Genomic DNA, 21958 nt, shown 5'->3' with positions numbered 1-21958 from the left:
TGTCATATTTACTACTGTTACACGTAGAACCTTTTAGATTGTAAGAGCTGAGCCATACTGTGTCAGAGAACAGCCATATTGGCTCCATGTTCCTGTTCCTTGGCTGCTGGTAGGCAACAGAGTGCATATGATGGTTGCCCTTTTTTGCTCTAGAGAAGCGCAACAAGCATGGCAGTCATGGCCAGAGAAACTGACCAAGAGGCTCCGACTGATGGCTGAACATAAAGGTGCGTGTTTGATCAAAAGCTGCAGACTGGCACCAGTAAAGCTCTCAGTTTTCATCGCATACTTGTGGGAATTTAGTTCTTTTTGATCTTCTTCCAATTTATGAAGGCCAATTGAACTTGATCGGCGCCATCTTAGGTAGACCAAAAAGCGATCAAACTGCATTAGAATTGCCAGCTAAAATGCCGAGTTGCAGAGCATACCAGTGCTCTAACCGCACAGGGTCGAAAAAAAGTGGCAATTCAGATAAGATAACATTTCACAAGTAAGTAGCCTTTTTTATTTGACTCTTGCATTCAAGATGCCATAGCAACTGCTGATTTAAGATGCCTTGATTTGTCAAAAAATAAACTCCCGAGCTGGCTCCACATGTTCGACACTGCTGTCAGGGATAATCATGTTTTTAATCTTATAACAGTAATCTTTTAATTATTGCAAGATACGACTGGATCATCTTGGCAAGGAATGCACTGCAGAGCTAGCTGGCAAGAAGCTGCGGAAACAGCTGACACAACTTCTGGATGTAAATGTGAGATCATGATGCAGAACATGAGAATATGACACTCTGATGTTTACACACAACAGACTCCTTGGAGAGTTTAATAGTCTTGCTTGCACATATAGGTGATCGTAAAGTAGCCTAGTATACTGTCATTTTCTTAGCTAGCGAGCTAGCGTGTTGCAGCGATGGCGAGCAGCGGCCTGATGAGGCCAGCACGCACCGCTCTCTCCCTCGCGAGCGGCACGCTGTGTCCTTCTGTCACGTGCTCGTCTGAGGAGCCGGCTCGGGAACAACATGTTGACAAATCAAGGCATCTTAAAACAGCAGTTGCTATGGCATCTTCAATGCAAGAGTCCAATAAAAAAGGGTACTCACTTGCGAAATGCTATATTATGTGAATTGCCACTTTTTTTCGACACTGTGCGGTTAGAGCGCTGGGAGGCGCCGCAACTCAACATTTTAGCTGGCCATTCTAATGCAGCTTGATGGCTTCTCGGTCTACCTAAGATGGCCGCCAAGTCGCCATGCCGGCTTCACTTCATATCGCGAGTTGCTCGATCCAAGTCTCTTTTTTAGATCAGTGCTTCCGTTTCACCTGAAACGTCTTCCGGTTTAACCGAAATGCTTTCCGTTTCGCCTGAAACATCTTCCGGTTTAACCGAAATGCTTTCCGTTTCACCCGGAACGTCTTCCGGTTTAACCGAAATGCTTTCCGTTTCACCCGGAACGTCTTCCGGTTTAACCGAAACGCTTTCATACACCGTTTATGTGAGTGTTTCAGTTGTGTATGTAAAAGCGTTCCAGTTGTGTGTGGATTTCAGTGTAGTATATGAGCGAGTTAATTCTGAATAATGTTCCACATAGATTACCATCCATACACAGTGTGTAAAAATGTTAGTGTGCACTGTAGTGAACAAAATAAACACTATAGGTGTTGATGGACAAGCTACCAAACTTGTCATAAAGTAACAGTTTATCAAAGACTTTATTTGCCATCGAGTCTGTGTGTCGTCAGTGCAGGAGGTGTAACGTGTGACTAAACTCTGCTGTTTCCTAGCCGATGGCTCAAGTTTAGAAGGTTACATCATAGCTGGTCTCAGGTCAGACGTGGGTATTAGACAGAAAAACACAGGTTCAAACTTTCCAGTGTTCAACATAGCGTCACAAAGCTACGAGTCCTCTCCAAGTCTTCTTGAGCAAGGCAGTGCATATGAGCTATACCTATAACATGTAGATCTCTTAGTCCAGTCTAATTATTAATATACCATTCTTTTTTTTTTGCTTAATCTGATATTGAGTCAGCTTGGCTTTTATTCCTGCAATATTAACCATTGCGAGCTCGGGAAGTAGGAAGTGATAGAGGTTCAGTTTTGTGCGATGTCTAAGAGCTCTTTCTCAGAAAGAAAGTTTCATGTTGTTTGTTTTCTATTAAAACTAAAGGTGGACCGGAGTGGAAGGTATAGATGACGTGTTGCGTTCCAAACGTCGACGCTCTTATCGCAGTAGGACCAGTGGTGCAGTGCAGAGCCCTAGAAAGAGAGAGTGACGTCATCTCCGGAGACGTCATGGGCCAATTATTTAACAGCAATGGCGGATCACGGGAGCCCCGGATGCGATATTATGAACCCTACATAGCCCTCGCCAAAATCCCGTACCCTGTCCCAAATCTCGCGAACGGATGCCGGATTTCCGCTGCGTTGCTAAGGAAACAATCAACTATCAACTCGGTGCGAAGCAAAGCTAACGTTAGCTACCTTCAATTTTGTAATTTTGTATTTTTCGCAATTTTGGACAGCTGGCTGCTTTTGTAATTTTGGACTGCTGGCTGTCAACAACAGAACGGAGGTAAGTAACGTTAGTTGTCTGAAAATGAACATATATCTAATAAATAGACTTTCTCACATTTAAGAAAGCTGATCAGTATCCTATGCTCAAACGTGGAGCAAGCAAAGATTGAGTTAAAAACGTTAATGTTGATTGTGGATAACTTAGACAGGTTAAATTGTGGGTGTACAGCGTTTCCTTGATGAGCGCTAACCCCATAACAACATATTTTCGCGTTGCTACGGTGGCGCACACGTGACAAAGCCAGAAACGGGATTTTGGCGAGGCCTATGTAGGGTTCATAATATCGCCGGTCCCGGATAGTTCCAAACAGTGCGACCCGGGGCAACAGGATTTCCATGGTGAAGGTGTGTTTCTCGCATTAATCAAAGGTTAATTTACAGGTAAGAAGCTACAGTTGACATTTTAATGATGGCCATTTTACAAGCACGTTTGAATCAAATTAACGATGTAACTTAAAGCGTGACAGCTCGTCAATTTCAAACAAAATATTAGTTTTAATGCTCCTACACGTGCGCATAGAATATGTGTCACGTTGGAATATATATCTATATCTATATATAGAAATGTAAAAATCTGAAATATTGGTTAGTAGTTAGCAGAAATCGCGGCTAAGCAGTTCATTTAAATGACCCGCCAAGCTTCGTTTGGAACTATTCGGTGGCTACATGAACCACGTGACCCTCTCGCCTTCTGACCCCTCAGTGACGTAACTCTCTCTTTCTAGGGCTCTGGCGCAGTGGTCATTGAGGAGGTAGACTTACTGCAACCTAGGCGAAAGTGGGTATACTCTCGTATATATTTAAATGGCTTTTTGGCTGATAGGTGATTATACTGTAACTTGATAGAAAAAGAGGTGGGTATACTCCACATCCCTGCATATACCCTCTACTACACACATCTGTTTCACATCTGCTTCTTCTGTTTGGAGACCAGCAAGTAAAGTAAATCAACTGCAAAGTGCTAATATTTCATCTGGACATCTGAACATAGTGTGACTGAAAAGTGCAAACCCAACATTTCATCAAACAATTTAATTTCTCAAGAATCACGCTAACCCAGCTAGCCACATTGGCTGACTAGCTTATTAACATGTGTTCAGACAAATCCAGGCAATGTTATATTAAAATGTCAACAACACACAATTACTTACATGTTCTGTGATCACACATAAATTATATCCAGACACCATGTGGATCATGATTCCACTTAGCTACTGATGCCTGGAAAGATGCTGACCAAGCCCCATAAGCAAATACAGGACTTGTACCAAACCCTTTACCTTTTCACTAATAAGAAATGTACCCACCAAATGTTGACTCCTAATTCGTTAAAATTGTTTCACCAACGTTACAGTTCAGGTTATTGTTTTATCAAATCTCATTTTTGTTACGTATTGTGGCACTGTAATCTTGAGTTTGGCACGTTGGGCCACCATCGAGGGGGTGCCTTCATTGCACTGTTTTGCCCCGTGTATCTGTTGAGTCATTCGAGTAAAAACGGAGAAGTCGTTCACAGTTCTAGTCTCAGGTTCCTTTGGTGTACAGTAAGATAATCACCCCATATCTAACAAGTTTAGAAAGGATTTTGTCATTTCCAATTCTTCAATCTTTTCAGGATTTGTTTGTTTTTGAAGGTTAAGTTTTTTTGTTGTTGAAATGGTTGCACTTTTCAGCCATTTTACAAACCCTTGTGTGATACTAGCTAAATTATCTTTTCTGCTGTCATTTTACCTTAAAGTCCAAGAGGTCAGGTGGGACTGCAGCTCCGTCACCTCACCAAAAGAGAAGAACGTTGGTCTCCTGTTGATGCTCTAAAATCAAACTAGGTCCAGCACAGGTCAACCAGCTGGTTTGCTGCACGTAAGTTTGTTATATCCGCCCCCAATGTGTTCCAACCTCCAGCGAGTCTCTCACAGTAGAACAGAGTAGGAGCTTCAAGTCAAACACAACCAGGTCCCAGGTTACCCGACTGAAATGGAAATGTTTTAAAAGTACTTTTAAAAATAGGTTGAGATTAAATAGAAAACACGATCATATTTTCTTTAAAGGGGGATGAGGTTATGTCTGTGTGTGACTTGACAAGAAAAGACTGGTTGTGCTGGACAGATCCCACAGTAGACCAGAGTCGAAGACCATAATTGGGCAAAATTAGTTGGAGTAAATGAACTGGAACTGAATCAGGGCAGGGGTGTTCAAGCATGCACACTCGGTAAATCTGGCCTGGATAAATAAAACTTAAAAAGAGATTTGAAGAAGAAGCACGATAAATGAATGGAGTTAGATCTTGCTGTTCTCCAGGTGGGAGTCAATGTGTTTGATCAGGGCGTCATCTGGATATCCAGTAGGGAAGGTCAGCTGACACAGAGGGCAGCTACGCATCGCATTCTCCTCTGACTCCATCCATAACTACAGAGAAAGAGAGAGAGAGCCAAGGATGAGACTATCCAGAGTGGAACGCTACTCCTCTTCCAACATAACCATTCTCCACTTACGTTGATAGAAGGCCAGGACTGAGCATGTTCACTGTTGATGTAGGCAGGCAGGTGACAGGAGAGTGTGGCCGCACCCTCCGGGGCAGAGAATGAGGGATGGGGGGGTTGTTCCCTAGGTGACGATGAGCCAATCCCTGTTGCACCCAGCAGGCAAGGTGGGCTGGCAACTAGAGAAGGACACACCCACTCCTGATGGAGATAGACAGACAAACATAGATATTATATAGATAGATGGGTAGTAAGGTAGATGGAAGGTAAATGTATCACCTCTTCATCATCGGAGGATTGGGGTGGAGTTACCAGTGGAGTGGGCTCAGGGGGGTCTTCAAGTCGACAGAAATGGTGCACCTGAAAAGAACATGGTGATTAAAATAGAAACAATTGTCCATAATCTAGAGAATTCTAAGCCCTGCTGTAATGTTGAGTTTATTCTCCTACCAGTAAAAGATAGAACAAGATGTTTCTTCTTTTTAATCTGTGCTGTTGGCACGCTTGGCATACAACACAGGGAATATGTCCTAGACAGAGTAAATCTGCTAGTGGAATTCAGGTTCTCCACCTGCAAAGGCAATCTTTATTAATTATCAAGAACCGCTTGGTGGTCGGATGATCTTGGGGTAGTCTAACCTGCAGGTGTGTCGCTGTTTAAGAAATTGAAAGGGATCCGGTCACCTTTTGGTCGTAGGAAGATGGCGGCGCGAACTCACGTTTGCAGCGGCCTCACCCAGTACCAGTGTGGGAAGATGGCATAGTGAACTTACGTTTGTAACAGCCTCACCCAGTACCGTCCATGTAGTGTCTTTGTCCATGTCTGCATCTAAGTTTGTCTTCGTTTGATGGCTGGGAGAGCTGGCACTGGATCGGCTGGGAGAGCTTGGTCTTCTGCGTCCTGAGGGCCCAGGGATCACGGCCCTGCCTGGAGCTGCGCCTGAAGAGGAAACACTGAGGGCGGTCTGACAGGACACGGAAGCGGGACAGGCTAAGCTAACTGCTAGCCGATGCAGACCGGCAGTTCCGATAACACCGAGGGCGGTCTGGCAGCGGCCTCACCTAGTGTTGACTGCGTTTTTGGTGTCATCTTGTGGAGTGTGGGGAGGTGTATTGAGGGTGTCTGGCGTTGGATCGGCTGGGGGAGCCTGGTCTGCTTCGTCTGGTGGGCCCAAGGACCATGGCCCTGCTTGGAGCTACGCCCGAAGAGGAAACACCGAGGGTGGTCTGACAGGATGCGAAGGTGGAGTAGGCTAAGTTAACTGCTAGCCAATGCAAACCGGCAGTTCCGACAGTCATCCTTGATGGCGTTTGTTAACTTGGACAGTTCATTTTTGTTGCTCAGTTTGGATATATGTGTTCTTTTAGTTTTTGGATATGCGTCTTTGAGTCCAATGTGTCTTTGTGTTGCACTGCTGTGGGCTGGGGGAAACAATATTTAATTTAATTCCATGTACGCAAGTACATGAAGTGAAATGTTCCTGATTCCCTTTCTGTGAAAACTGCGTGGCTTGCAGGAAAAGTTAACCAGTAATCACCTGCGGAGCCCCAGTGTTGCTGCCCACTCTGTCTGACATACACTGTTGCAAGTGCACATACTGTGGTCTACCAGTAAGGTAGTCAACAATCCCGGACACAAGGGGGGCATCTACCCGCATTGCTGTCAGCTTCTCACCCAGTAGAGCAGGCCGGATGGTGTTGAAGGCACTGGAGAAGTCAAAGAACATGACCCTCACAGTGCTCCCTGGCCTATCCAGGAGGGCGTAGGCACGGTTAAGCAAGTAAATGATGGCATCCTCAACTCCCAGTCGCGGCTGGTAGGCAAACTGGAGGGGGGGTCCAAGTGTGGCTTGACCATGGGTTGAAGATGCTCCAGTATAAGTCTTTCCAGGGTCTTCATAATGTGGGAGGTCAATGCTACCAGTCTATAGACCTTGGAATCACTAGAAAACAGCGGTTTAGGCACAGGAACAAGGCAGGACGTCTTCCACAGCACAGGGACCCTTTGAAGTCTAAGGCTCATGTTGAAGACATGGTGAAGCACTCCACATAACTGGGGAGAACAGGCTTTGAACACCCTGGGGCTAACACCATCTGGGCCTGCCGCCTTGCTTGCATAAAGTCTCATCAACTGTCTTCTGACATGGTCAACTGTGAAGCACACTGTAGGTGTTCCAGGTAGGGGGAGGGGGGGAGTCGACAGGTTGGAGAGGGCCATTGGTCCGGGAACTCAGGGTGGGGGAGGGGGGCCTCCACCGGTAGATGGGGGGCTGGAAAGAGGAGGGGGGCAATGAATTTGACAGTTGATGAAGGCAGGCAACAGGTGAGACCAGGGGGGAATGGGGAGGGGTCATTGTGTCAAACCTATTAAAGAACACATCAAGTTCGTTGGCCCTGTCCAAGCTGCCCTCAACTCCTCTGCTGCCAGTCGGCCTGAAACCAGTAATGGTCTTCATACGACTCCAGACCCCTCTCATGTTGTTCTGTTGGAGTTTTGGCTCCAACTTCTCTCTGTAATTACCTTTAGCCTTCCTGATTCTCACTTTAAGGTCCCCTTAGAGTTTTCTCCCCTCCTCCTTATTGCCAGCTCTAAAGGCCCTCTTCTTTGCTTTCAGGAAAGGCTTTGATATCCTTCGTTACCCATGGCTTGTTATTTAAATAACATGGGGCAGTCTTTTCAGGGACAATGCAGTCCACACAGACTTTTATATAATCGTTGATGTCATGGTTGTGTGGTCTGGGCCATCAAGGCTCTGTCCAGTGGACAGTTGGAGGCTGAAATGTTATTCTCTGCTGTATGTGATCAGTGAGTGGGCACTGGAAACTAAACAAACAAAAACAGAAAAAGTACAAGAGAGCGCAGACCCGAGACTACCATCTGCGGTACCATCTTGATGACGATGTCCTTGTTATTCTGCAGGAAGGGGTCTCTCTAGATGTGTGGTGTGGATGGTTTGACATGAGAGGGAATGAATTTCAATTCTGCCCCAGTTTAAGGGTGAAATTGCATCATCATCATAATCATCATCATCATCGGTGGTCACTTGAAGTGAGTATGACTGTCCTCTCCGTTGGGTTGTCTACTTGTGGGTCTTTAGATGGCTGTAGAGGCCGATCCATGATCCACATACTTTGGGGCAGCATGGACAGGGGAAAGTGGTGGTGGCTGAGCCTTTTTCTCTCTCTCCTTGCGGTGCTGTCGCTTTTTCTCTGCGGCACAGAGGAATTCCATCTCCTAACGTGCAGCTCCTTCCTGCATGGATTCCTTCCAGGAGCGCCTAGCCAGTGCAATGTTTTCCCAGTTGCTTGATGTGATGTTGAATTTCTTCAGACTGGTCTTGATATTGTCCTTGAAATGTTTCTTTTGCCCACCGGGAGCTATCTGACCTTCCTTCAGCTGGAGTACAGGATCTGTTTGGGGAGACATGTGTCGGACATGCGGATGACGTGGCCTGTCCATCAGAGTTGGTGCTGCATTATTGTGGTGCTGAGGTTGATGGTGTTGACTCGGCAGCAACAATCAGTTCTGCCGAAAAATGCATGCACATGACACTTCAAATCAAAGTTTGATAGAAATCAAATGGTTTTATCAGCAAATACTTTATCTGCACAACTTTGACAGAGTGAATTTGAAATCCCATTGAAATCACAGTGGCGTCTGTGAGCGTGATTGGCTGGCTGGTCGCCAGTCTGTAGAGCTTCTCAACTCTGAAAATGTTGAAGCAAATTATCAATTTGCCATTGATTTTCGTAAAACTGCCAGTATTTGAAATCTGTACAGTTGATTTTTTAATGATGAAGTAGCACATGAACGTTGTATATGAAATTGTACAAAATACAAACCCTACACAGCTGATTTCTCGCCTCATCTTCGGAGACATACGGTGACATAATGACGTGGCTCGATGCCATGGACAAGCAAACCGTTTCATAAGCGTTTCAAACCTGCACCACTTTTCCACAGTTCTATTCTATGATCTCTATAATGCTTCTTTACCGTCTTCAGTTTGCTTGTGATTTGTCCCGCTGTTCTACTGAAGCTTTCACTCTGCTTTCACTCGTGTTTTCTCAAAATGGTGGCGAATTTCTAATTTTACTGCGAAACCAAACATCAAGACATGCGCCAAGGGTTAAGAGGCGGTGAATTTCTTTTTCCTTTTTTTTTTAATCCCGCCCCCCACCCCCAATTTTTTTCTCCCCAGTTGTACATAGACAACTATCCCACTCTTTCCCACATCCGGCTCTCCACCTGCAGACACAGCCAATTGTGTCTGCAGGGACGCCCGACCAAGCCGGAGGTAACACAGGGATTTGAACCGGAGATCTCGTGATGGTAGACAACGGAAAAGACCACGACGCCACCCGGTAGGGCGGCACATTTCTTGCGGCAGCCCCTCCCATAGCCACTAACGTCAGGTTCCATCTTTTGGTCCAGCAATTTTGTGGTGCCGTGCCGGTGCCAGTCTTTTTTCAGTGGAAAAAGACTGGCACCGGTTCTAGATTAGGCACTGGCACTGGCACCAGGGCAGTGGAAAAGGTGTTTAAGAAGTTTCTCAAGTTGAACTAACTGCGAACCAGCATTAGCACCAGACCAGAGCTAGAACTAGGTTCGCGGTGGTGGAAAGGTTTTTTTTGAGAATGTCGGCTTGCCGTTGTTTTGCTGACTGTTAAGAATGGATCGATATATTATGTTATGCGTATACGTAGCGTGAGGTGAAATGATGGCTTGTTGCACCATATCCCCTCTTTCCATTCACTTTTCATTGATTGGCGCTGAGTAAAAGTTTGGTGTGGGGTGTGGCGGGAACACATCATAAAAGTAGGCACTTCCATGACTCCGCTGTAACAAACCGCTTTTGTCCCGGCCGCTCACTTCTCCCATTTTCAAATCCAACCCACAACACAAACCAAAACTAAGCGATGGGGCGAAATTGCCCATACAGTTCGCCAACTTGCTACATTACAGATTCTACTCCTAAACCTCCCTGTGTCATATGGAATGTCATCTTAGTCGAGTTAAAAATAAAAAATATAAAAACAAGGTCAGTGGATCAGAACAAGACAACATTTTGTGAGTTTAAAGTAACCTTTACCTCAGCAGCCAGGGGAAAGTCCAGGTCCACCAGGTCCAGAGCCCGATGATGGGGGCTGTTACTGAGACTGCTGCCCCCTCCTCTCCCTCCTCCTCCCCCCTCTCCTCCTCCTCTCTCCCCCCCTCCTCCATGGGCAGAGGCCGGTCGGACCAGTCCTATAAGGGAGGTGCGGAGCTGAGGTTTGGTTTGGGGGTACCCGCCACTCCCGCCCAGCAGAGACCGGGGCTTAGGGAGGGTGGATACGGGATCCCTCATCGGACCAGCCAAAAGCCTGTGGAGGGCCGAGGGGTCCGACACCTGAGGGTCAAAGCGGTGACATGCACACTCGCTGTAACACCAGGAGGGAAACGTAAGTAAAGAGTTTTCCCCTAATTTGTGTGTTTACTGAAACTGATGCTGACACAGCGCGTCATGTCTTTAACTCTTTACAGTCAGAAGAGTAAAACATTAGGCATCCCTGCTTCATATCTGTATCTACATCCACTGTATGCTAAAGGCGTATGTTTGTCGTCTGTGGGATATCTATCTATTCTATCTGACTGTTGGTCTATCTAGCTGAACTGTCTTCAGCTTTTCTTTCTTCTCCAAAAGACAACAAGACTCAGACTGGTACATCAGTACTGGTACGTGGGTCGGTGGGAGTCTCAGCCTCACCTCTGAGTAACTACGGCGACCCTGGAACTTTGCCCGGAGACGGCTGCTGGTTGGTCGGTGGGAGTAGGAGGCAGAGGTGGGGCCATCCACCGGGGAGGCGGGGGGCGAGGGGGAGGGGAAGAGCCTGTCTGGGGTGAGGGATGGATGCTGGGGGGATGTGGGTGAGACATGCTGAGGAGCTGGTGGAGGACGAGAGACTGGGAGAGAGAGAGACAGACAGAGATAGACTGAATGAGTTTTGTGGTAACACAGCGGTGTGAGGTTCAAGCCCCGACCCTGCAGAAACGATCTGCAAAACCGAGTCAGAAATCACCCAGAGGACTCTGGTGGTACCAGACAGCTCCCAGATACCTTATGTAAGCCCTCAAACTTGTGGCGAGCAGGTGACCTGAGGCTGCTGTCTGATTGGTTTCTTTAGATTTTCCAGGGGGCGCAGGTCTGTGCGCCCCAGACACTCCCACTTTTATTGGCAGTGAATTGGTATTGTTTTAATGTTTTTTGATCTAATGTGATTGGACAATTCTCGTGGCTGTCAATCATGTTCACACCCACCACCACGCCTCGTCTCGACTGTCAATCATCCACCGTCTACGAACCCTGATAAAATCTATAGGCTACATTGTCCTTCTTAATAACTCTGTGACTGTGTGGACATTAAAGCAGCTGTCAGGTTGGCTGTGCCAAGGTGCATTGCGCCCCCCCCCAAATTTTTTTAGCACCAACCGCCACTGTAGTATGTAAATCTAACTTTGTTAAAAGAAACACTCAACAGTCGGGAAAGTGCTCAACAAATAAGGAGCAAAATCCAGTGAGTCAAGTACTTGACTCACTGGTGTGTGGTATGTAACTCTATGTATGTTCTGCAAATGTGTGTATTGTGTGTAACTGAAGCAAAACAACGCGGCACGGTGGTGCAGTGGTTAACACGGTCGCCTCACAGCAAGAAGGTCCTGGGTTCGAGCCCCGGGGTAGTCCAACCTTGGGGGTGTCCCCCGGGTCGTCCTCTGGGTGGAGTTTGCATGTTCTCCCCGTGTCTGCGTGGGTTTCCTCCGGGTGCTCCGGTTTCCTCCCACAGTCCAAAGACATGTAGGTCAGGTGAATCAGCCGTACTAACTTGTCCCTAGGTGTGTGTGTGTGTGTGTGTGTGTGTGTGTGTGTGTGTGTGTGTGTGTGTGTGTGTGTGTGTGTGTGTGTGTGTGTGTGTGTGTGTGTGTGTGTGCGTGTGCGTGTGCCCTCTGATGGCCTAACGGCCTGTCCAGGGTGTCTCCCAGCCTGCCGCCCAATGACTGCTGGGATAGGCTCCAGCATCCCCACGACCCTGAGAGCAGGATGAGCGGTCTGAATAATGGCTGGATGGAAGAAGCAAGACAGGACTCAGACAGTCTGTTGTTCATGTTGAATGTTTCAGGTTTCAAAGACCTTCATTTATATGATAATAATATTTTAGATGATACCGTCACATATTTGTTTGTAACTCTTAGCAGTGAACCCCAAAACATTATTTTTAATGAACAGTGACCTTCTCAAGTGTGTTGACCTCTGAAAAGAAATACTTTAGATGCATGAAGGAAAAGTCAGGGTCAGTGAGAGAACCTCTGCTTCCCATCATCATCTAACTCACGGAGGTATATGGCCTACCAGGCTCCTGTGAGTTCTGGTGAAGGAGCTCACTCTGTTTGGCTGCCAGGCGGTGAACTCGACCCAGTTCCTCTGTCAGCTCAGTGTAAGCTAGCGCTAAGTTCACCCTGCAAAACAGAGGGGGGGGGGGGGGTAAACAGATAAACTATAATGTATAGATAGAAAGATGAAAAGAGGAAGACAGACTTACTGTTCATCTCCTGCTTTCTTTATCCACTCGACGTCACAGTGTTCACACGATGATGTCATTTCCTGAGACAGAGAGACAGAGCATCCACATAAAGGATCCATCTTTTAATCGACTACCTTTTTTGGGGGGGGATTTCTCCCCCTTTTTCTCCCCAACTGTACTTGGCGAATTACCCCACCCTTCTGAGCCGCCCTGGTCGCTGCTCCACCTCTGCTGATCCGTGGAGGGCTGCAGACTACCACATGCCTCCTCCCATACATGTGGAGTCGCCAGCCGCTTCTTTTAACCTGACAGTGAGGAGTTTCACCAGAAGGATGTAGCGTGTGGGAGGATCACGCTATTCCCCCCACTTCCCCCTCCCCCCCCCCCCGAACAGGCACCCCGACCGACCAGAGGAGGCGCTAGTGCAGCAACCAGGACACATACCCACATCCGGCTTCCCACCCGCAGACACGGCCAATTGTGTCTGTAGGGCTGCCCGACCAAGCCGGAGGTAACGGGAATTCGAACCGGCGATCCCCGTGTTGGTATCAATCGACTATCTAACTCTATTCCGGACATTGTGACTGCTTGTGATTCATAAATACACACGTGTGTTATAACCCCAGGAATTATCTAAGTCACCTGTCTCTGGGCTTTCTGTAGTTGTGCCACTTCCTGCTGCAGTCTTTGAAGCTCCACCCTCAGCTCCTTCTCCCTCTGACACGCCCCCTCCACCTTGTGCCTTGCCCCTTCTAGTTCCGCCTCCAAACGCTGCAGCTTCAGGTCTGACAGGGCGTCCAGACTGCAGGAGCTCTGCAGTGTAGCCCCACGGCTCTCTGATAGGGACAGTTAAGAAAGAGAGAGAGAGAGAGCACGACATTTGAATTTGCTGTCCAGTTCTTTTGATCAGATGAGTTTTTGCTTTTTTCTATCACCTCTATTACAACTACTACAACAAATACTGGTGCTGCTTTTGGTAGTACTAGTATCACAACTAGTAGGGATAAAACTATGATGACTTCGTCTGCTTGCTCTGATTGGGTCTGTGTGATGAGTGCTGCTGACCTCTGGGCACGTTCAGGCTGCTGTTGGCCGGAGAACTGGCATCCTTATTGTGCAGCTTGATGCTGAGTTTCTGCAGGGCGGTGTCTCGCTCTCTTACAGCCATCTCCAAACTCCTGATCCGCTCTACATGTTGCTCTGCAAGGGTAGTCTAACACACACGCACACACACACGCACATGCACACAGAGTTGAGGTTGTCAACTCTGTCAGAGTTTTCTGAAAGAGATTAGCAAGAAATACCCATTCATTCCCTTTAAACAAGGCCAGACCAGAGCAGCTGGTCTGTGTCAGGGACAAGTAAGATGTTAAACACCATAACAGCTAAAAAACAATGCTGTTTGTCAGAGAGGCAAGAGATGACCAATAGAGGAAACGTGTAGAAGGGCGTATGTAAACAGGTGTAACAGGCCTTGTAAAGGTGCAGTGAAGGCACATGTATCATATGCGCGCTGCTGCTATACTTCAAGATGGCTTAAAGGCAGAGGAAAGATGTGTTGTAAGAATACAATGTCGAATTAAGTGGCTTTCATTTTTATGTCTATTACTGATATTAAAACAAAGGGTTTTTAAGATGATATTTGAAACCCCTAAATCTGCGACCAGCTTTCTAAATGATCTGTGAACCAATGTCCACGAAGAGCTTGATTTTTTTTTTCTTCCTGACTGGCAAACAGGGGGCGACATTGGCTCTTATTGAGAGGCCATATTCCTGAGAAAACACGGTTAGAATTTGATTTTGATATACTTTATTGATCCCCGTGGGGAAAATCTTCCTCTGCATTTAACCCATCCTAGCTGTGTAGCTTGGAGCAGTGGGCAGCCGCTGTGCAGCACCCGGGGACCAACTCCAGTTGGTCTTGCCATGCCTCGGTCAGGGGCGCAGACAGGAGTATTAACCCTATCATACATGTCTTTTTTGATAGTGGGGGAAACGGGTGCACCCAGAGAAAACCCACCGCAGACACGGGGACATACAACATACAAACTCCACACAGAGAATGGATGACCTGGGATGACTCCCAAGGTTGCACAACCCCGGGGATTCGAACCCAGGACCTTCTTGCTGCGAGGTGACAGGGCTAACCACTGTGCCACCGGGCCACAGACATTAGCTAGCCAACTTCTACAAGTGGCACGTTGTGACTCCTAACATATATATATATATATACTATCTCCACAGGGATGTGTATGTGTATGCGCATGTGTGTGCACTGACCATTTTGTCCAGGTCTCTCTGGACATTGGTCTTCTCCAGGTGTATTTTCTCATAGGCCTGAATAACATCCTCCAACCTCTCCTCTCTCTCCTTACTGTCCTGAAGCTGAGACAGACAGACAGTCAGAGAGGTTAAGTGTTGTCATCCTGGCAGTTCATCGTCAGGTCTATCATTACATTACATTCCATTAGTCATTTAGCCGACGCTTTTATCCAAAGCGACTTACAATAAATGCATCATTTAACGTAGGAAATCAGGAGAACTACTAGTCATCAGAGGTCATAAGTGCATCTAAACAAGCATCTAAGAGCAAAACCAGTGCTAAAGTAAAAGTGCAAGAAAGGGATTTGTTTTTTTTAATGAGTGAATACAATAAGTGCTAAGAACAAGTAACAGGGTAGTAGTTCTTGAGTTTTCAACCTGCGCCGAAAGATGGGCAGCGACTCCGCTGTCCTGACATCAGTGGGGAGTTCATTCCACCACTGTGAGGCCAGGACAGAACAGAGCCGGGACCGGGTCGATCGGCAGCAGGGGCCTCTGAGTGACGGGGCAACCAGACAGTGTGTTGTGCCAGTAGGGGATGCTGCTTTGTACTCTACCTCCTGGGTGAGAGAGTTAATCTTCTGCTGGAGGTCGTTGGTTTCTGACAGGGTGCTGCTGGTCTCTTTTACAACTGTCTCACAGGAACAACACAACACCTTCTCCTCTCCAAAGCCACTGATCATAGGAAACTAAACCAAAAAAAGGTAAGGAAGGTTCTGTTTTGTTGTATTCTACACTGTGTTTGCATGTTTTTTTTTTTTTTTACATTTGTTTATTTATTTATATACACACATTGGTTACCTTGACCTCATAGTGTTTCAGTTTCCTCTTGATGCTGCTGTTCTCTCTCTCCAGACTGGCCAACCGTGTCTTAATGTCATGATAGGCAGCTGCCAGGGCAAATCCTGATGCAGGATACATGTCATCTGGAAGTGGATTGGCTGTCCAGTTGATTCCTGCCACACCCACATCGTCTCTCAAACCCTCCCCTCCACCCAAAAGCCCCAGCTCTCCTCCACCAAATAAGTCCATCATTAGTTAGCTAGAGAGAGACAGACAGAGGAACATCTGTTGGGGGTAAAAACCTCATGACATTATGAAGTCAAAGTATTCCAACAAGTTTTCCGTTAACACTGGAGGTAAAAGAACAAAATGCTTCTTTCAGAGGCGTGGTGTGAGATAAGGCTGCCCACTTTCACCAATGCCCTTCAATATTTCTATCAACCAACTGAAAAAAAATCCTGGACAGTCAGCAGCACCTGGCCTCAGACAGCACCACTGCCTCATTGTATGTGTTATACATACATAGAAATACAAAGTTTTCGATAAATTAACCTGTGTCAAAAGTACAATCAGTAAAAATGGCAATTTGAAAAGAGAGATGGGGTGAGAGATGCCGGCCAAAACTCCATCAGCGTCCAGAATCTCCAGCAATATCAACTATGTTAAAGACTGCAGGGGAAAAATACAAAGACAGACAGACAGACGTACTGACAGACAGACAGATTTGATGTCGGCAAAAACTAGTCACTGTGCACTAGTGATACCAACGCTACCAAGCAGCATATCCAGATACTGTGTGTGCGCGCTTGCATGCATGTGTGCGTGTTGTTTGTGTGTGTGTGTGTGTGTGTGTGTGTGTGTGTGTGTGTGTGTGTGTGTGTGTATTTCTGTATCTGTTTATACATGTCTTTGTGTGTGTCCCTTTGTATGTCTGTGAGTGTGTGTTTTTGCATTGGTTTATGTAAGTGAATGTTTGTGACTCTGCATCTCTATGTGTGTGTGTGTGTATGTGTCTTGCCGGAGGTGAGAGCCATGCCCCACAGTGACTCTTTAGACCAGAGCCAATCTGTCTCACACCAGATGCCAGGAGTCCACTGAGCTAGGCAGCCGTGGGCAACCCTGTCACAGCCAGGGCTCAGCGTCTGCCATCTACTGGACCCTCCCACCCCCTGCAACTCATTGGCGGTTGCCATGGTTACAGGGAAATCAATGCCAGCTGCAATTGGCTCCCAGAAACAAAGGCCGGGAAGAATGGAACCGGAGTGGAAGGTCAGTGAAATGAATCTTAATGTGCAGTTTATACTTGATTTAATTTGATTTATTTTTACTTCAAACATGTAAAAAAATACAAAAACAACCCCCCCAAAAAAACAGATAAAAACAAAACAAAAATAAAATGAAATGACAATAATCATATACAAAAAACTCAACAAATTCTTATAACACATTAATTATTACATGTTCAAAAGGGATTAAGCGGTAGTATACATTTATTTATTCTCACCCCTTCTCCACTAATCAATTAACTCATAATCTTTATCTTATAGACAATTTATAAACAATTATCCCAATTCTATGTACAACCCAAATATCACCCAGTGTCAACACTATAAAGCTTAAACAGTTATCACAACTCTTACTAATTCCTGTACCTCTTAAAAATATTTTTGTACATGTTTTTGAGCCAAATAATGTTTGTATTTTGCTTGAATTCCACATCCGAACTATTCCACAAAATTATGACACCCCCCCCCCCCGCCCCCCCTCCTGCCAAAGAACATTTTTTGTATATTACTCAGTAGTAAATTATTTCTCGGCTTATACCTGGGCTGCCCAAAGTTGGGCCCGCGGGCCAAAGTTGCCAAGGTTCTATTTGGCCTGCGAGATGTTTCTAGTAAAGAAAAAAAACAGAACAACCCAAAACAAAACATAATAATCAATATTAAAAACAAAATAAATTTGTCAAAGATTAGAGTAGAAATCACTGTTTCTGCCATTTTCTATTTTGTGAGGTAAATAGGTAAATATATGTTTAATATGATGGATCCGTAACTATTAATAATTAGTTTTCATAATCTGAGCACGGTGGGAAGTGACACTTTGCACAGGAAGTTAGGCGCGAGTGAGACGAGAGTAACAGAAAAATGGAGAGACAGAGACTATGGCACACTGATAAAAGGCATTTCAAACAAAGCTGGCAAGAAGACTTCTTTTTTACAGAAGTGAATTCCAAGGCAGTCTGTCATATATGCAAGCAATCTGTTGCTGTAGTGAAGGAGTACACTGTCCGCCGACACTACGACACTAAACATGCAGCAGCTTTTCCAAAGTACCACGGCGATGCACTAAAGCCAAAGACCAGCGAGTTGCCGGCTAAACTTGGCTCACAGCAAGGCACTCTCATCCGGCCCTCGGTGGTTCAGAAGAGCACGACATGGGCCAGCTATGAAATTGCAGCACTGATTGCGAAAAGCGGAACATCATTTGCCACTGGGGAGTTTGTCAAACAGCGCCTCTCTTCAGCTGCTGAACGGATGTGTCCCTATCAGACAGGGTTGTTCTCCCAAATCGGCTTGTCACGGAATACAATAACACACCGCACTGAAGACGTGTCTCAGGACATCAGCGAGCAAATTAAGGCAAAAGCTGCTGAATTTGCCGCCTTTTCAATTGCGTGTGATGAGACCACTGATATTTCAGATTCAGCGCAGCTTTTGGTGTTTTTCCAGGCCTGAGTGAAAACGTCGACATAACACAAGAACTGGCTGGCCTCGAGACACTGAGTAGTACACCATGAAAGCGGAGGATTTGTTTGCAGCTGTTGAGAGAGTGCTGGAGAAGAACGATTTAGCCTGGGAGAGAATGGCTGGGATTACAACGGATGGAGCCCCTGCCATGGTTGGGAGAAAATCTGGCCTCGCCATACTTGTATCCCAAAAGGTCGGTGAGTGTGGCGGTAAAGTGGCAAAATACCACTGCATCCTACACCAAGAACAGTTGTGTGCCAAATCCATCGGGCTGAGAGATGTGATGCGCAACATTATTAAAATAGTCAACCACATACACTCAAATGCCCTTCCACACCGCCAGTTCAAAGCTCTGTTAGAGGTGATGGAGGCACAGTATGGTGATGTGCTGTACCACCAGAAGCTTAGGTGGCTGAGCCGCGGAAATGTCCTAAGGAGATTTTTTTGATCTGTGTCATGCAATTGGGTATTTTCTTGCCAGTAAGGACAGTGATGCTCAAGTACCCTGGGATGAGAAACGGCTCTCTGACCTGGCTTTTCTGGTGGACATGACAGACCTGCTCAGTGTGCTGAATGTTCAGCTTCAGGGAAGGGAGCAGATCATCACACAGCTGTTTGACCACGTCAAAGCCTTCAAGCAGAAACTTCAGCTACTCGGTCGACATCTGACGGCAGGTAAATTAACACAGCTTGTACCGATCATCGTTACAATAATATAATGTACCTGATAATATCACATATTTGTGTTATTATAATGACTTATATCAGATCTGGTCATTTTTAATTCACAATACATCAGAGATATGTTTATTTGAAAATGTCTTATTTAGATGAATTAATTTGATTAAATGGTCACCTCCTTTTAAAATCTTCTTCCTCTTTATAACCCCTCTTTACCTACCTGCTCATCTCTTTACCTACCTACTCTTTCTACCTACCTCTCTCTTTACCTACCTACCTACCTACCTACCTACCTACCTACCTACCTACCTGCCTACCTATGTCTTTTTTTACCTACCTACCTACCTACCTACCTACCTACCTACCTACCTACCTACCTACCTACCTACCTATGTCTTTCTTTACCTACCTACCTACCTACCTACCTACCTACCTATGTCTTTACCTCCTACCTACCTACCTCTTTCTTTACCTACCTACCTATGTCTTTACCTCCTACCTATCTCTTTACCTACCTACCTACCTACCTACCTACCTACCTACCTACCTACCTACCTACCTACCTACCTACCTACCTACCTACCTATGTCTTTACCTCCTACCTACCTACCTACCTACCTACCTACCTACCTACCTACCTACCTACCTGCCTACCTATGTCTTTTTTTACCTACCTACCTACCTACCTACCTACCTACCTACCTATGTCTTTCTTTACCTACCTACCTACCTACCTACCTACCTACCTACCTACCTACCTACCTACCTACCTACCTATGTCTTTACCTCCTACCTACCTACCTCTTTCTTTACCTACCTACCTATGTCTTTACCTCCTACCTATCTCTTTACCTCCTACCTACCTACCTACCTACCTATCTACTTACCTATGTCTTCACCTCCTACCTACCTACCTACCTCTTTCTTTACCTACCTACCTACCTACCTACCTACCTACCTACCTACCTACCTACCTACCTACCTACCTACCTACCTACCTACCTCTTTCTTTACCTACCTACCTACCTACCTACCTACCTACCTACCTACCTACCTACCTACCTACCTACCTACCTATCTCTTTACCTCCTACCTATCTCTTTACCTCCTACCTACCTACCTTATTACTCTCTTTACCTACCTACCTCTCTCTTTACCCACCTACTCCTCTTGCTACCTACCTGTCTTTACCTACCTACTCTCTGTACCTACCTCTCTCTTTACCTACCTACTCTTTCTACCTACCTCTCTTTAATTACCTACCTACCTCTGTTTACCTACCTACTCCTCTCTCTACCTACCTACTCCTCTCTCTACCTACCTCTCTTTACCTACCTACTCCTCTCTCTACCTACCTCTCTTTACCTACCTACTCTCTCTACCTACCTCTCGCTTTCCCTACCTACTCTCTCTACCGCTCTCTCTCTCTCTCTCTCTCTACCTACCTACCTCTCTCTTTACCTACATACATCTATCTCTCTGCCTACCTACATCTCTTTTCTCTCTCAGGGAATTTGGCACATTTTCCCAGCCTCAGAGAGGTAGACATGGTAGAAGAGAGTCTGTATGAGTATGCTACACTTCTCAGCAACCTAGCCCAAGGGTTTGAGGGGCAGTAAAAGCTTTCATCAAAAGAAACGCTATAAGACGAGTTTCAAAAGAAGCTAGAGACTCAGTTTGTCCTAGCTCGACGGGACGAGTTCCATAGCGCGGGGCTCTAACAGCAAAAGCCCGATCACCCTTTGCAGTGTTGACGCAAAGCGAATTTTTGCCTCGCTTTACTTGCATGAGTTTGATCGCGTGATCATTTGTTTTTATTCGTGTTACTCGCGCGAGTTTGGCCACAGGATCGAGTACGCGAACCCACGAATCCTCTTCCGGAAAAGAGGAGAGGAGGAAGGACTACTTCCATGTTTATTTCCATCATCAGCCACGACCAAAGTCACTGCCACTGCTGCCTTGTACCTGTTGGGCAAGTCCCAAAGGCCGTCATGTCTGGGTCCATAACATCATCCGGAATTTCACCGCCTTCTCCAGCAACCTCAGCTTGTCCTCCATTTTCTGACTCAGCAAGACGCCAGGACGTCAGTGACGTCAGGAGAATCTCAACGCGGATAGGCTTTCGTGACACAGCATCACGCGAATTTCTCGCTCAAGTTGAATATTTTCAAGTCGCGCGAATCGCGTCTATTCGCATCTTTGCATTGACTTTATATGTAACTAGAAGAACCCCGCTACAATGTAGCGGTTTGGTTATCCACCCGTCTAAATCTCCCTCCTCTTCATCCTGCCAGCTAACCGCCTCCCCCTGCCCCTAAACCCCCCCCCACTCCAACTCCCTCCCCCCAAATGCTCAGAATCATCTGAAATGCCGAGAAAAGTGGTTTTTAGCCATTTTTAGAAAAATGCATATTTTGCATATTTATGCATAATTATGCATAATTATATTTATTTTTTTAGATTTTTCCCGTACTCTCTGGAACAACACATACCACCTCCAAAAAAAATAGGATCATAAGTGCATTTTTGCAAAAATGCATATATTTTGCATAATGCCAAAACATTTCTATGTCCCGGAAATTTTTTTTTTATATAGGTGAAAAAAATCAAAGATGCCCAGAATCATCTGAAATGCCGAGAAAAGTGGTTTTTTAGCCATTTTTAGAAAAATGCATATTTTGCATAATTAAGCATAATTATTATAATTATATTTTAATTTTCTGATATTTTTTATAGGTGCCCCCGATCATCCCCAATAACCTCCAAAAAGAATCAAGGCCCCAAGTGCTTTAGTTTGGCCGTTTATAGACTCTC

General features: G+C 45.9%; 1 protein-coding gene across 1 annotated transcript; it reads right to left on the bottom strand.

The window, feature by feature from the left end:
* Nucleotides 1-4851: 4851 nt before the first annotated feature.
* Nucleotides 4852-15965, bottom strand: LOC130119148 (TANK-binding kinase 1-binding protein 1-like). Its single transcript, XM_056287565.1, has 12 exons — nucleotides 15735-15965; nucleotides 15491-15622; nucleotides 14892-14996; nucleotides 13677-13824; nucleotides 13254-13447; nucleotides 12630-12691; nucleotides 12423-12546; nucleotides 10802-10948; nucleotides 10148-10444; nucleotides 5334-5414; nucleotides 5067-5255; nucleotides 4852-4980 (listed from the first exon to the last, which is right to left on the bottom strand). The coding sequence occupies exons 1-12, from the start codon at nucleotides 15963-15965 to the stop codon at nucleotides 4852-4854; spliced, it is 1839 nt and encodes a 612-aa protein (XP_056143540.1).
* Between the last annotated feature and the right edge of the window lie 5993 nt (nucleotides 15966-21958).

The sequence above is a fragment of the Lampris incognitus genome, chromosome 10, assembly GCF_029633865.1.
Source record: "Lampris incognitus isolate fLamInc1 chromosome 10, fLamInc1.hap2, whole genome shotgun sequence".
NCBI classification, from domain to species: Eukaryota; Metazoa; Chordata; class Actinopteri; order Lampriformes; family Lampridae; genus Lampris; species Lampris incognitus.
The sequence above is the reverse complement of the archived record's forward strand: the minus strand, read 5'-3'. Positions and strand labels throughout refer to the sequence as shown.